Below are 13,283 nucleotides of genomic sequence, written 5' to 3'. Positions count from 1 at the left end.
AAACAGGAGGACCAGGCACATTTTAACCACAGTGTAGAGCTTGTTAGTGTCCACGTTCTGCTCATCTGACCATCTGTCGAAAGTCTGAGGTGATGGTGGACGTATTTGCGGATTTGAGCAGTTTCTCTTTTGAAGCCGGGCTGTCTGAGGAGGAGAAAGAGTTAATTCAACTGCGCGCACGCTCGGCTGGACTCACCGTCTGCGGGTGCGCGCACGCAGTTTTCCTGTGTAAACTCGTGCGGTCACTGAGGTACTTCTATGTCTATGTAAAGTGATTGTTACACGCAGGAAACGCTTGACTACTCTTTATGGTTGCGTCATTCTGGCTGATGCCTGTTTCCATGTAGATGTCTCATCAGAAGTCACGCTGCAAACGGAGGCTCGTCAGGGGAAGACAGCGACCCCTGCATTGGGATACTTGGGATGGGTCACATTGGCAAACAGTTGCTCCTCTCCCTCCTTGAAAAGTCTGGCATCAAACCATCACACATTAAGATCTCCAGTAGAAGACCAGAATCCGCAGGTACACCTGCTATGAGTGTGTTGGCTTGTGTTGACTAATAAATAACGCAAAGAGCAGCATCTGACTGCATCACTATTGCAAGAGATGAACAATAATTTACAAAGATTTTGGAGTATTGTGAGTAAACAGATACAATTGTTTGTGTAAGGACTGAACTCCTTTCAGTTTATATATATGATATACAGTACAATGCTTCACCAAAGATTTGTCCAAAAATCTTAACTGTTTTAATCCAGAAAAGAAATTGTTGTCTTGGTGCTGATAAATGAAAGTATAAATAAAGTGAAGTGCACCCTATACTGTAAAGGCTTATACTTATAAACTGGCTTCCTTATTTCAGTGGAATTTATCCAGAAAGGAGTTGAATGTTTCTTCGACAATCGCAGGCTGGCAGCCTGGGCAGACGTCCTCTTCCTCTGCTGTCTGCCCTCTCACCTGCCCAGAATCTGTGCTGATCTCTACTCTCGCCTGCCAAAGCGCTGCCTCGTGTACAGCTTCACCTCCGCTGTGCCTGTCAACAGGTAGCACCTCACTCACACAGCGTTGTCGTTTGTTGATGTTCAGTTCAATCCCTCTCTTCCCCTCTTTTATCTCAGACTAGCACAGCTTCTTGGACACGACTTCATTCTCAAACCACAGTATGACTTCGTGGCCCGCGACCCTGCAGATGTGTGGCTGCGCTGCGCTCGTCCGACCGCAGCTTTGAATGATCCTGTGCTGATGGAGGCATCGTGTCCTCTCACAATGAGCGGTGTGACATGTTTTAACTTCTCTCTCAGAGCTTGTGTTTGAACTTGACTTGTTATATAAGATGTAAGGGAAAGCCTGTGAAATCTGGTGCAGTGAGGCTTCAATCTTGATTCAACACTTTCTATATTAATTAAGCCATATTCCGTACCCTTAGGTGGCATTTCTCTGGGTCTGAACTGGGTGTGTGCAGTGTTGTACAGCCTGCTAAACATCTGCACCTCTGCCAGGCTGGGATCCGGTGATGCTCTCTCTCTGATCAACAGTGTCCTCAAGGAGAAATGGCCCCACAGTGAGGAATTAAACACACAGAGTTTCATCAGTGCATCTTATGCATCTTCCCTTCTCACAGAGGAGTGAGTGCAACACTGTGTAGATCAAGAATAGATGTTAACGAAGATTAAAATGTAAATGGATCAAGCAGTTGCTTGTCATTGTAATGCAGTGTTAAAAGATTTGAGGGTAAGAAACAAAGCACTTATATAAAATGTTTTGTTTTGACTTTTTTGCTTCCACAAAGGCCTTTTCCCTGGATTTCACTCCCTGATGCCCAGACCAAGGAGACACCACTGCTGTGCTTTCTGTCAAGCAGCAAATCTATGCAACAGAGCATCTCTGCAGCATACAAATCACTGCTAGAGACACCAGCAAAACCTGACGCTCACTCTCTAATGTAAAACTTGAGAGAGAGAAAACTTGATGGCCAGCAGAGCTTGTGTTCGTTATGATGCACATTTTTGTTTTCAAAATGAGAAATTAAATACGGTGTATTAACAACGGTGTATTTTCATTTCATCAGTGGTTTTTCATACATTATGTGTGGTTAATATGTTAAAAACAATCATTTTCACAATGTACAAAAGCCAGCAGCAGTTGGTGTGTTCTGTAATATACTGCAAATGCATTATAAATTACATTTTTCATGAATACATGAATGTGTCCACTCATCATTTATTGATGTCATATCAGAAAGTGGCAGATAATCTGATATATCTGGCATTATATCATGCTGCTGCCTGCGCTCAGGAGGTCTGCAGACACGTTAGAGACAATGCACATTTATTTATTCTCAAATCAGTTTCCGTGTTCAGGTGAATCATACATCAGTTTAAGTAAATGTTCATTTGGAGCAAAACAAAGATGCTGCTCGCTGTTAACATTGTTAATTTCTTTTAAATTACTTATGCAAGTTTACAAATTTTCATTCTCAGAAACAATGCTTCTATCTGCTTATAAATACTGTTAAATGTGGTAAAACTTTATTTTTCACTCAGGTTTTTTAGTTTTTTGATTACATGTGGACATTTATTTAGGTGATACATTTTTTTAATTCAAAATAGGTGCACTGCAGACACCATTAACATTAACAAGATAACATTAGTGTTACAGAAATGTTAATTAAAGTTAAGTACTTGTGTCTCATTTGTTTGTATTTTATCAGACGCAGGAATAATACTATTACTATTTTTGGACCATATTTTTAAATGTCGAAGTGCTCTCTTGAACTCTTCGCCTGCCCTGATGCAGTGCAAGCATCACGTCTTGAGGAGGATCTCGAAGCTTCAGATTCGCAGATTTTCGGCAACACTCGAGAAAACACGGAAGTGTCAAAAATTCAGGTCTGTTTTTTTCCTGTCCAGCAGCCGCAGCAGCACCGTGGGGAAACCCGTTACACGACTGCAGTGATATGGAGGTGTATTTCCCGATGGCCTGATTTGGACCAAAGTGAAGTCGCGTCAAGTTTTGAAGACCCAGCGTTACACCGTGGTAAAATAAGTTTGTGCCCGCAGCTTCGGCTGCACTTTCGCCGCTTGCTAGGTAGCGCTTGCTAACCCGAGCTAACCAGCTAGCCAGCCAGCTGCAGGCTAATGTCAGTTTAAGATGAAGCTAAGTAGAGCCCATGATAAATAGGTATACATTTCGCTTCTGTGGCTATTACATGAAAGTGGCTTCACCAGGGTGCGCTGTGGTTAACGTAGCTCGTGGACGTGTATTGTTTAGTTAGCTTATCTGCGGTGGGAGGCTGGTTCAGTGTTGTCATCTTTCCCTCCCTTCCTCCCTGTGCTTGGAAGGGGCGGGGTCCCATCTTTTCCAGCCACGCAGACTGAGGTGTAGTCTTGTCTTCACAGTCATGGAGAGATCAGAGGCTACATCGGAGCTCCAGTCGCGGTTGTCATCCCTGTCCTTCTCGTCGTTCCCCGGACTGACATCCAAACAGTGCGACAACCGACCGCTGGACAGGTAGTCTGTTGTTGCAGAAAGTGCTGCTTATAAAGCTGCTGTAAGGAAACATATTGCTGGCTATAGCTCTTTCCTCCTCATGGTCTATACTGTTGAAATATTGTGATGTCTATTCTGCTGCTGTACGATCTGCTCCTCAGGCTCCAGAATACAGACCTTTCACAGAGCTGCGCCCAATCCAAAACCCAAGCTGACATGGCTGAAACCAAGGAGGACTCAGGGCAACATACAGAGGTAATAAATATTTAAGTGTGCTGCAAGAGCTGTGTGTGAGTGGCAATAAACAGGGAAGTGCAATATAACATCATTTGTAAGCCATAACATCAGTCTTGTGTGTGTGTGGATTCTGAGGGTAATCAGGAGGCCCCTGCTGAGCCGACCCCTGGGGAAGGAGGTGAGGAGAACAACAGTGCTGGGAGCTGTCAGCTCTCCGCTGAGATAAAAGGTGAGTGATGTGCTGAGTTTGCCATTATGACTGCTGCTTTGTTTTATCTATGATTTGGATTCATAGGTTTCATAAATCTGTTGCAAATGTGTTTGTAGTGTACCACAGGCTCCATAAACATTAATCTACAATTTAATGAGGCATATCTTTGATAGTTAAATAATGATCAGAGTTGCTGTTATGCTCTTTGTGGACACATTACCATTTTGTTGCTCCCGATGGCAGCCCAGATGCCGCCCCTGAAACCCCCAACGACATGGACATCTGCTGCACTGAAGGAGCTGAAGGCAAAGCTTCGAACGGAGGAGGACAGTGTGGTGACAGTGTACCGAGGCGACATCATGACAGTTCACGTGCCCACTGTCCCCGAGGCCAAAAAGGTGTGCTGGGAGTTTGCCACAGACGGCTATGACATCGGCTTTGGCATCTACTTTGACTGGACTCCTGTCACGAGCCGGTCCATCACGGTGCACATCAGCGAGTCAAGTGATGACGAAGATGAAGAGGAGGAGCTGGAAGGTCAGTTAGTGTTTGCAAATTCACAATTTAAAACGGCCTAGCTGTAGCTCACACTTAGGCTTGTTAAAACCTTTTCTTCACTGGATTTTGAACGTGTGGGTCATTCTGTATCCACGCAGCACACCATAATTGCGTTTTTATGTGTTTTCCTCCAGCTGCGATCTCGGGCGGTGTGTTGACTTTGTGGTTTATGTGCTTTCTGTCGCAGGGCCCGTCAGTAACGGAGATGTTGAGAAGGGCTCCAAAACTCAAACCAACTCAAACTTGGCTGAAATCTTACCTGTATACCGCCAGGACAGTCACTTGTCCGTGAACGGGGGGAGCCACGATTTTCCAGGTGAAGGCACTTACCTCCTGAAGTTCGATAACTCCTACTCACTATGGCGAAACAAAACTCTTTACTACAGAGTTTATTACAGTGCCTGAGATGCCAACTAATTGCTTATGAATGTACACTTTACTGAAGAATACTGCTCTTAAGAACGAACTATTTTTGATTCCATACTTGGAAAAAAGATGAAGTTATAATATAAAAGGTTAAATATAGGCATTCTATCTATTTTTTATCACTATTGGCTTGTGTTCCCACATGTTGAATTTACGTATATGCTCAGATGGTTTTGAACGCAGCATTTACTCCAGTGTCTTGCTGATAGATATTTGAGGAGGCCTTGCATATGTGCCATGTTCCCATGTATGCACTGTGCTGTTTGGTCTAGTGCCCGCCATAAAACGTATATTGTCTTCAGCTGTAACATTTCTATGGTAGCAGTGATCAGGGAACACCTGCACAGAATACATGTTTCGCCAACAGTGCTCTAAAGAAACTGAGGGGTGTTTTTTTGTTGTGTGTATGTGTATGTGTGTGTGTGTGTGCGCGCGCGCGCACATGCGTGCACCTTCTATGATCATGTTCCTTTGTTGTTGTTCCTTATATTTATCCTCCTGCTTGTAGCGTAACTTATTTTTAAATCTGTGTTAAATTGAATCACGTGATATGTAATACACATTTCTGTGCACAGAGCTGTCTACTGTCATAGTGGCGTGATGGTAAAAGATAGAAGTTGAATGTACTGAAGCAAGTGGTAACAGTTTTCCAAAGTGTGCTTTTTATGACACAAATAAAAGTCATCCCTTATCACATAAAGCTCTTATTATGTAATATAGATTCAATATTTACATTTGCCTCTCCTCCCCCTTTAATTTGCTGTTTCGTAGGTAGGGAGCAGTTGTAATGTTTCATCGAAATGTATTTTGTGCGCAGGTTTATGTAAGTAAAGGTCGGTGTGTTTGTTTTTGAATATCCATTCCTCAGCTTGTATTGTTGAATAGCCTCGCTCCATCCTGTTTCTCAAATCAGTGCTTCTGCCACACCTCACTTGTGCGCATGTTCCCAAAGATGTCACAGATTTGGCTGCTAATGCCGTATACAATGTAAAGTAACTGCTTCCCATGTTCGCTGTAATGTACCTTTACTATATGTTATGATGACATTTGTTCCTGAAATTTATATTCAACAATAAAGAGAAGATTGTCTAACTTTCTTTCAGATTCATGTTGGAATCGTATCGATCGCATGAACACTGATTAGTTTGGAAATGTTTGCAAACGTCGCAACATGTCATTTAGTGTGTGGCGTCGCCAGCAAACCAAATGTGGCCATTCCACTTGAGACGCCATCATTTCATAACAGTCTCACTGCTGATCCAGGATTAGAAAACGCTTTGGGATGGTCCCCTGTGCTTCTATTAAATTGTGGCATTAGGGGATTGATGTAATTGTTACGGAGGTGCTGATGAAACCCGGTTTTATTTTCAGCTCTCCCCAAAGGCCAGTCAGAATCCAGCTACATCTAGTGTCACTCATGTTTTACAGGATTTCTTTAAAGCAGTAAGATAAACACTTTCTTAAATTGTCCTTATACAGTGTGATGCTACTCCCATATGTTTTAGTTATAATCACAAGTACTACATTTATTCAGTTTAATGTTCTTACAAATCTTCTTACAAATGGCAACATTTTTTTCCACACATATTCAGTTGTGAATATATCATCTCCACGTGTGCAGCCAGTAAAATCATATGCGTGTGTTATTTGTTGTGTCTGTGGGGCTGATTAAAAAAATGTTTTTTTATCTTAGTCTTAAAAAATGTTAAAAGTGTGAGTTTTTTTAAAAAAAAACTATTTCTTTAACGACCCAATCATTTGGTTTTAAAAAGCTAAAAGTTTGTTGGTTTTTTTCCTTTAGCAACAATCAATTAATGAAATAAATTAAAATAAATGAATTCAGTTTCGGGCATCCATTAACCACAACATCAAAAATGACCATAGATGTGAATTAACATCAGTGGATGCGGCCAACAGAAAGTTAATTTATTAATATATCACTCATTTTGCTAAATAAAAGTTGTTTGTTCCCTAGAAACGAAAGATTTAGTGATCTGTTGGTAAAAATAAACTTTTAGTTATTCCAATTGGCTCCCCTGCCACACAGATAAGAGACGCCATTAATTGGCCAGGATACATGTGAGATAGAGAAATACTTTTTGCTTTTTAATGAATTCGAGTGTAAGTGTAGGACATTGTTACAAAAGAGTTGTTCAGTAGTATCTAGTGAAACAGTGCAGGTGTTCAACAATGTCACGTTTCCTGGTAATTAAGACTTTAATTGTACCGCTGTCTCACCTGTGCGTTTTTCTCAACGGTCTCGAGCTCGAGTCAGCCAATCACAAGTGCTTACCGGAGCTCGAGGTTCCGCCGAAGTTCTGCCGGCTGCTTTCCCTCCCGACTTCTCGCCGAGGAGACGCTGAAACAAGATGGGGAGACTGAACTTTTACGTGCTGTGGTCCCTGCGCGACGCTCCACGCCAGTTCATCAGGTAGGCTTCTTTGGAAAACCTGAACAAACAGCCGTTTTCACGTTGAAACAACGTTTCAAACATGTCCGGCGTCCGCAGCAAATCCAACCGAGCGTCCTTTCAAGTCCACATCCCGCTTCCTCTTCCCAAACACCTGGTCATCTTCGGTCTTGGAGAATGGAAACGCAGTGAAATGACAATCTCAGTAGATGTTCTGGTCAGTGCGGACGTACCGGCTCAGAAAATTGGGACCCTATCAGCTCAAACAAGGTGTGTAGAAAAATTGCATTAACTTCTTTCCATAGACACCCCCCCCCCACACGTCTTAAATTGTTAAAACAGACTCTGAACTCAGGTGCCTGACCTGGGAGGGTGACTGGAGCACTGAGCTCCTGACAGAGGCAGCAGAGCGAGGCAGGAGAGGAGTTTATGGCAAGATTGTGCTCACAGTGTGTGGAGAGGTAGGTTTCCACCTCATGTTCAGCATAAAAACATTGCTGAAGTGTATACTGTATCTCATATATCTGACAATGATACTTGTGAAAGCATTATATTGCAACTGCAACTTGCTGCAGGATAAAGCCAGCATCTTCAGCAGTACTCCTCTGGTTCAGAGGAAGTTTCTGTTCCCAGAACCAGAACCGGACAACGTTACTGATCTGTGTTGCACATCAAACCAAAGCCTTGCAACTGAAACGGTGAGATGAATAGGGGTTAAAATTGTTGCAGTAATCTACACTCTTGTTGCAGCATTTTTTTATCGTCCTGCCTTCAGATAACTCCCAACTCCTCACACTTGGGCGATAGTGTGTGCTACGCTGAGGTCCAAGTGAATAAAATTGACACCAGTGAGTCCAGTATGAGAAATAAGGTCGCAGTCTGGCCTACGGTAAGAATCGTGCTGAAGAATATATTAATGTCTGCGTGCATGTAAGGTAAGGAACTTAATCTCTGATATACTCTGTGCGGCTGACAGGATAAGACACCGAGACGGACGGTTATTAGCAAGAGAGGCCACCTGACATGGAGCTCTGAGGACATGGACAGTCTCACCGAGGACATAGACCAGGCTTCAACCCCCAAGAAAATGAGGCTGTCCAGGATGAACAGCCGAGAAGAAATGACCGTGCAAATAAAGAATGAGAACAGAGAAGGTCAGAAGCAGCAACTTAACAGCATTGCCGTCACGTCTGAATGTACAAAATGGATTTTGACGGAGCTCGTGATTAGTTTCAGTGTGTCCGTCAAAGCGCTGGAGCCACACGATGTGTCTGAGTGACCCTGTCACAGCCATCCTCATCGGAGGGGAGACGGCAGATCAGAACTACTGCAAGGACTCCCTGTGGAAGCTCGAGTTAGGTGTGTGGAGTCTGCTTATTGATCAATGTCCATAAAGCTTGTCAGTTTGATAGTAGCAAATCATCAGGTAAAACTGTCCAAGGAAGGAAATAGGACAAACAAGGAAGCCCTAAAATACTTGCACATTGAGCACATTTACACTGAACATGTGTTTTTCCACATTTAGTTTCCTTTTTGCCTTCTTCCCAGACAATGACTTCTGGTTTCCCATGAACTCCTCTGCTTCTGGACCCATACCACCATGTGCCCGAGGACACTCCGCGACCTATGACCCAGACTCGAAGTCCGTCTTCGTTTACGGTGGCCTGAGGGAGGGTCAGTGCTACAGCGAGCTGTACATCCTCAACACTCTGACCTGGAAGTGGAAGCTTGTCACTGTGGGTTTGTTGCAAGTTACTAACATGCTGCAGCTCCCTGATTTATCATCAGATACTCAAGCAGAGGTATAAGAAATGCTTTCCTTCGGTTTGTTTTTGTGGATTTACCCCCTTTAGGCGAGAGGAAATGTTCCAAATTTGGCATATCATTCTGCAGCCTTTTATAAGAAAGAGCTTTTTGTCTTTGGAGGAGTTCAGCCGAGCCATTTTTCTGGGGATAAATCCTGCAGTAATGCTTTGTACATCTTTAACCCAGAGTTTGAACTCTGGTACCAGCCCATAGTGGAAGGGGACAGACCTCTGCCTCGGTTTGGGTCAGTCTTCTTTTTAACATGACTACAGTGAATTCACTATCCTCTAAATCCTTTTTAAAAAAAAAAAAAAAAAAAAAAAAAAAAAAAAAAGCTGATCCCGTTTATCTTTCTATGGAACAGACACTCTGCAACACTGATGTCGCAGAAGTTGATCATATTTGGTGGACGTAAGACTGCTACCTACCTAAATGATCTCCACATTCTGGATCTGGGTAAGATGAAGACCTGGTGGCTGTGTTAGGCAACAGTTTTCTGTCCAGATTTAAACTGATATTTATTTATTTTTCTTAATGAGGGAAGGATTCATGGAGTACACAGCTGTGAAGTGTGGGAACATGCCACCGCTGCCTCGAGGGTGAGCACAGGACTAATCAACCTTGAGATGTCATCAACGTCACCATCTGGTTTTGTATTTTTGGTGTATTGGACAGACATTTGTCTGCATCTGAATTTCATGGGTTTTAACACCAAATCAAAATTCTACCATCTTTCTGTATTGTTGATTTTTTTTAGCTCAACATGAAATGATAAAAGTGACTAGATTGAATATTATTTAGAAACTGGCTTTAGAACAATAACAGTACATATGGAAATCCTCCTTGGGACAGGTTCCATGCAGCTCTACCAGTTTCACACAACAAGATTTTAGTCTGTGGAGGTTGCAGCGCAATTGGAGCCCTGCAGGACGTACATATTTTCAACACTGGTGAGTTTGTGTACTGGTTTCTGATTACATGTGTACTAAATAAAACTATATCAGTGATCCAGTTAAGGGTGTCGTTAAATAAGGTTGGTGTTAAACAGACATGGGAATTAACTTTCAGTCAGTTTGATTACAGAGAATCCTTCTGCTCTGATTTCTCCTCAGACACCAACATGTGGAGCTCGGTGGCGTCTCCTCTGCTTTGCTCCAGGCCTCGTGCAGGACACAGTATGATAAACCTGGGCTGCTCCATCCAAACAGATGGCGAGAGGCGCGAACAGGGAGAAAATGTCCAGGTCCACTGCACATTGCTGGTGTTCGGTGGGTCAGACTGCTCCGGCACCTTCTACAACGACACAGTCAAGTGCACAGTGGAGATTCCTGGTGATAAGTGATGGATCCATTAGGGAAGATCCCAAACAGGACAATAGTTTTTTTTTATTTTTTTAAACAGTGGAGGTGGAGATGCTGTGATCTGCCTTGATAATGTGACAGAAAAGTGATGGTATCTCCAAGTATATGTGTCTGTAACAGTTGTATTTGTACTCTGTTGTTTTGTCTTCACATGTTTTATCATTTTTGCATGATGTATTCTGCAGCTTAGACTTTATTTTAGCTTTCTTTGAGTCTCTTTAATAACTAACCATATTTCCTCCACACATGCAAAATGCTGCAAGCAGTGAGCTGAGGGGTTTTGCACTTTGCATAGCAAATCTCTGATCTGCATGTTTTACACATGTCCCCACATATCAGTATGTATTTATGCACTAGACTGGATAAATCGATTAAGTCAAAATGCTAATAAATATTTTTAACTCAGTTTCCTTATTTGAAGTAACGGCACTGAAATGAGATTCATTTTTACAGCACTTTATTTAACAATGTACCAAGCTGCATGGCAGTCTCTAAAGCTGCTGAGTTGTTCTATGCACGCAGATCAGCCGGTGTGTCTGGTTGCCGAGACGGGTGGCTCACTTTGAACGCTTCAATCTCAAGTAAGGCTTGATTTAACCTTTTGATAGTTGGATACTGCTCGATGTCCACTTTGAACCTGCACAGAGTAAGGACACAGAGGGGTCATGCTTCTCTTATACGGTGTTTCAAGCTCAACAGGATCTTGGGCATAGAGGCCGGATTTTGTGTAACAAAGGGTAAAAAAAAAGAAAATGCAGGACAAGCTATACCTCTTAAGTACAAAATACCTTGACATGCATGTTGATCTACTTGTTCTGGGTGGCTGAGTTTTAATATGCTAATTTTGGTGCAGTTTTCATGAAATGTCTTGTTACGTACCTCTCTGCATTGTAGACTTGCGGGACCAGACAGATGTCAGCCATGGATATCTAAAAGGTAAGTAAGGGAGTCAGATGACCAGTTTCTGCTGTAAATCACACTGTCACCATGCTTTAACACAAGAGTCATGCTCTTACCTCATCACCTACACAATATTTCCCTGCTGTTTGCTTCAGAATGGGCTCAAGAGCTGGAGGAGAAAAGTGCACATAATATTGTAAACGAAGTTAAGTGATGTCTTTTAACAACTCAGGATGCATGGTTGAGAAGACCAGCTTCCACAAACCTTGAAAGCCACGATCAATGAAGTGCTGAGCCCACTGCACCTTTTCTGCTCCTATTTTCTGGATCACGTACAAATTCTGAAACATCCAAGAATTCATTAATATTGTGAACTTGCAAGCCTTGACTTGAAAATGGCTTCAGCTTGACTGTGTGATAAATGGGACTGTGCTGTTCTCACCTGCAGAGGCTGTATCCCAGAGGCAATGAGATCACTGATCATCCGGATCTGGGCGCGTTTCTTTGGGTCTGCTGGAAGAAGTCGAGGCCCTGGCCTGGTCTCATCGATGTACTGGACCATGGCCAGCTGTGTGAGCAATAGACCATTTTCAGTAGTATTCCAACTGGTTAACTAAAATATGGTTTTGTAGGATTATGCGTAGAGTTTGGAGACTCACTGATTGAGAGAGGGTGATGCCATCAATTTCAACTGCGGGCACTTGTTGCATGGGGTTTAATGTCTTATACTGTGTTGTAAGCTTGAGCACACAGAGAAGATACAGAGAATTTTTCAGGACGCATACATGCATCTTTTTATCATTTAAGACACTTTTTTAATGTCTAATGCTAACTATCATGCAGGGTGTCATTTTTGCATTGATGTGGATCCACTGAATCTGTGCTGTACCTGCTGACCTCCATCTTTGATTAGATTGACTGGAACCTGGTCATATTCAACACCTTTAAGAGCAAAAGCTGGTGGACAAAAAGTTAAATTATCTTCCTGTTGACATCAAAATGCCTTAAATAACAGCGCAAGTAGTCAAATGCTGTGGCATGACTTACCAATGCGAACCCTCCAGGAGCAGGAACTTCTGAAGTATCCATGAAGAACAGGCTGTACAGAAAAAACAAAACAAGTTCAGTCCATTTGAAAACACATCACATTTTCCTTTGACATGCTTAACTTTTCTTGTCTCTGCTGGTTCACCTTAGTTGGAGTTGCCATAGCTTTTTGGCTCTACTTTTCCCTAAACTAGACCTTATACAAGCAGTTTTTAGTTGTTAGTAACAGTCATCACCTCCAGCAGCCAATAGGATGTGCTCCAAAAATCCCTCCTACATACTCTTTGGTCAATGACTAAGCAAAATCTGGGCTTCATACGGTTCACATTAGCGACCTGGTGCACACACACACACACACACACACACACACACACTCTGCGAACAATCAGAGATGTTACTACAGTACCTTGGCGAGGCAAACTAATGACAAGTGCATTGTTGTGGCTGTGATAACGTTTGTCGCTTTTATTTTTAGGATAAGATGTGCTGCTGAAAGAAATCGCTTATGCCCTGCACATTTCACAGCAAAGCCCCTCGTTCTGTCTTGCCGAGTACGTAAGATCACGTAGACATAGCTCAAACACTCTGAGACTAGCCGGAGTGAAGCTAGCTCTTCCTTTAGCAGAGCTTCTGGTCACAGTTCAACTCCAGGTTGCGTAATTTTCAGCCAATAAATGGAAGGCTGCCGGGGGTTTTTTTATTCAATGATTAGCCGAGTTCTACAGCTAAGGCGGGATTGTCTACAGTCTCAACTCGGGATTGGGTGGAATGCACTAACAGTCGACCAATCAGGCCGCGTTATTCATGGGAGTGTGAACAGGAAGCGAATAGCAAGAC

General features: G+C 42.8%; 4 protein-coding genes across 8 annotated transcripts; 3 read left to right on the top strand and 1 right to left on the bottom strand.

Moving 5' to 3' along the window:
- The first annotated feature begins 92 nt into the window (after window positions 1-92).
- Window positions 93-1,990, top strand: noxred1 (NADP-dependent oxidoreductase domain containing 1). Its single transcript, XM_041954592.1, has 6 exons — window positions 93-250; window positions 348-523; window positions 864-1,044; window positions 1,120-1,274; window positions 1,428-1,626; window positions 1,791-1,990. Exons 1-6 carry the CDS (start codon window positions 93-95, stop codon window positions 1,945-1,947), a joined length of 1,026 nt encoding a protein of 341 aa, XP_041810526.1. The 3' UTR covers window positions 1,948-1,990.
- An 894-nt stretch (window positions 1,991-2,884) lies between these two features.
- On the top strand, window positions 2,885-6,019 carry tmed8 (transmembrane p24 trafficking protein 8). 2 transcript variants are annotated; one of them, XM_041954180.1, is made up of 6 exons: window positions 2,885-3,037; window positions 3,400-3,511; window positions 3,652-3,745; window positions 3,872-3,956; window positions 4,182-4,475; window positions 4,684-6,019. In XM_041954180.1, exons 2-6 carry the CDS (start codon window positions 3,402-3,404, stop codon window positions 4,899-4,901), a joined length of 801 nt encoding a protein of 266 aa, XP_041810114.1. In that variant the 5' UTR covers window positions 2,885-3,037; window positions 3,400-3,401; the 3' UTR covers window positions 4,902-6,019. The 2 variants fall into 2 exon arrangements, with proteins under 2 accessions (XP_041810114.1, XP_041810113.1); XM_041954179.1 differs by having other exon boundaries at window positions 3,863-3,956.
- Window positions 6,020-7,177: 1,158 nt separating this feature from the next.
- zgc:163014 (uncharacterized protein LOC100038766 homolog) lies at window positions 7,178-10,975 on the top strand. Of its 3 annotated transcripts, none has more exons than XM_041953759.1 (13): window positions 7,178-7,353; window positions 7,432-7,602; window positions 7,688-7,793; window positions 7,947-8,030; window positions 8,108-8,221; window positions 8,309-8,486; window positions 8,563-8,691; window positions 8,881-9,068; window positions 9,186-9,382; window positions 9,503-9,594; window positions 9,683-9,737; window positions 9,991-10,088; window positions 10,251-10,975. In XM_041953759.1, the coding sequence occupies exons 1-13, from the start codon at window positions 7,292-7,294 to the stop codon at window positions 10,478-10,480; spliced, it is 1,704 nt and encodes a 567-aa protein (XP_041809693.1). In that variant the 5' UTR covers window positions 7,178-7,291; the 3' UTR covers window positions 10,481-10,975. The 3 variants fall into 3 exon arrangements, with proteins under 3 accessions (XP_041809693.1, XP_041809692.1, XP_041809694.1); XM_041953758.1 differs by having other exon boundaries at window positions 7,908-8,030; XM_041953760.1 differs by lacking the exon at window positions 7,947-8,030.
- Window positions 10,951-13,067, bottom strand: gstz1 (glutathione S-transferase zeta 1). Of its 2 annotated transcripts, none has more exons than XM_041953761.1 (9): window positions 12,853-13,067; window positions 12,447-12,498; window positions 12,289-12,356; window positions 12,059-12,139; window positions 11,842-11,967; window positions 11,665-11,740; window positions 11,516-11,568; window positions 11,379-11,428; window positions 10,951-11,136 (listed from the first exon to the last, which is right to left on the bottom strand). In XM_041953761.1, the coding sequence occupies exons 1-9, from the start codon at window positions 12,880-12,882 to the stop codon at window positions 11,010-11,012; spliced, it is 663 nt and encodes a 220-aa protein (XP_041809695.1). In that variant the 5' UTR covers window positions 12,883-13,067; the 3' UTR covers window positions 10,951-11,009. The 2 variants fall into 2 exon arrangements, with proteins under 2 accessions (XP_041809695.1, XP_041809696.1); XM_041953762.1 differs by lacking the exon at window positions 12,853-13,067 and adding an exon at window positions 12,592-12,701.
- Window positions 13,068-13,283: the final 216 nt, after the last annotated feature.

The sequence above is a fragment of the Chelmon rostratus genome, chromosome 15 (assembly GCF_017976325.1).
Source record: "Chelmon rostratus isolate fCheRos1 chromosome 15, fCheRos1.pri, whole genome shotgun sequence".
NCBI classification, from domain to species: domain Eukaryota; kingdom Metazoa; phylum Chordata; class Actinopteri; order Chaetodontiformes; family Chaetodontidae; genus Chelmon; species Chelmon rostratus.
Note: the sequence above shows the minus strand (reverse complement) of the source record. Positions and strands in the feature narration are given on the sequence as shown.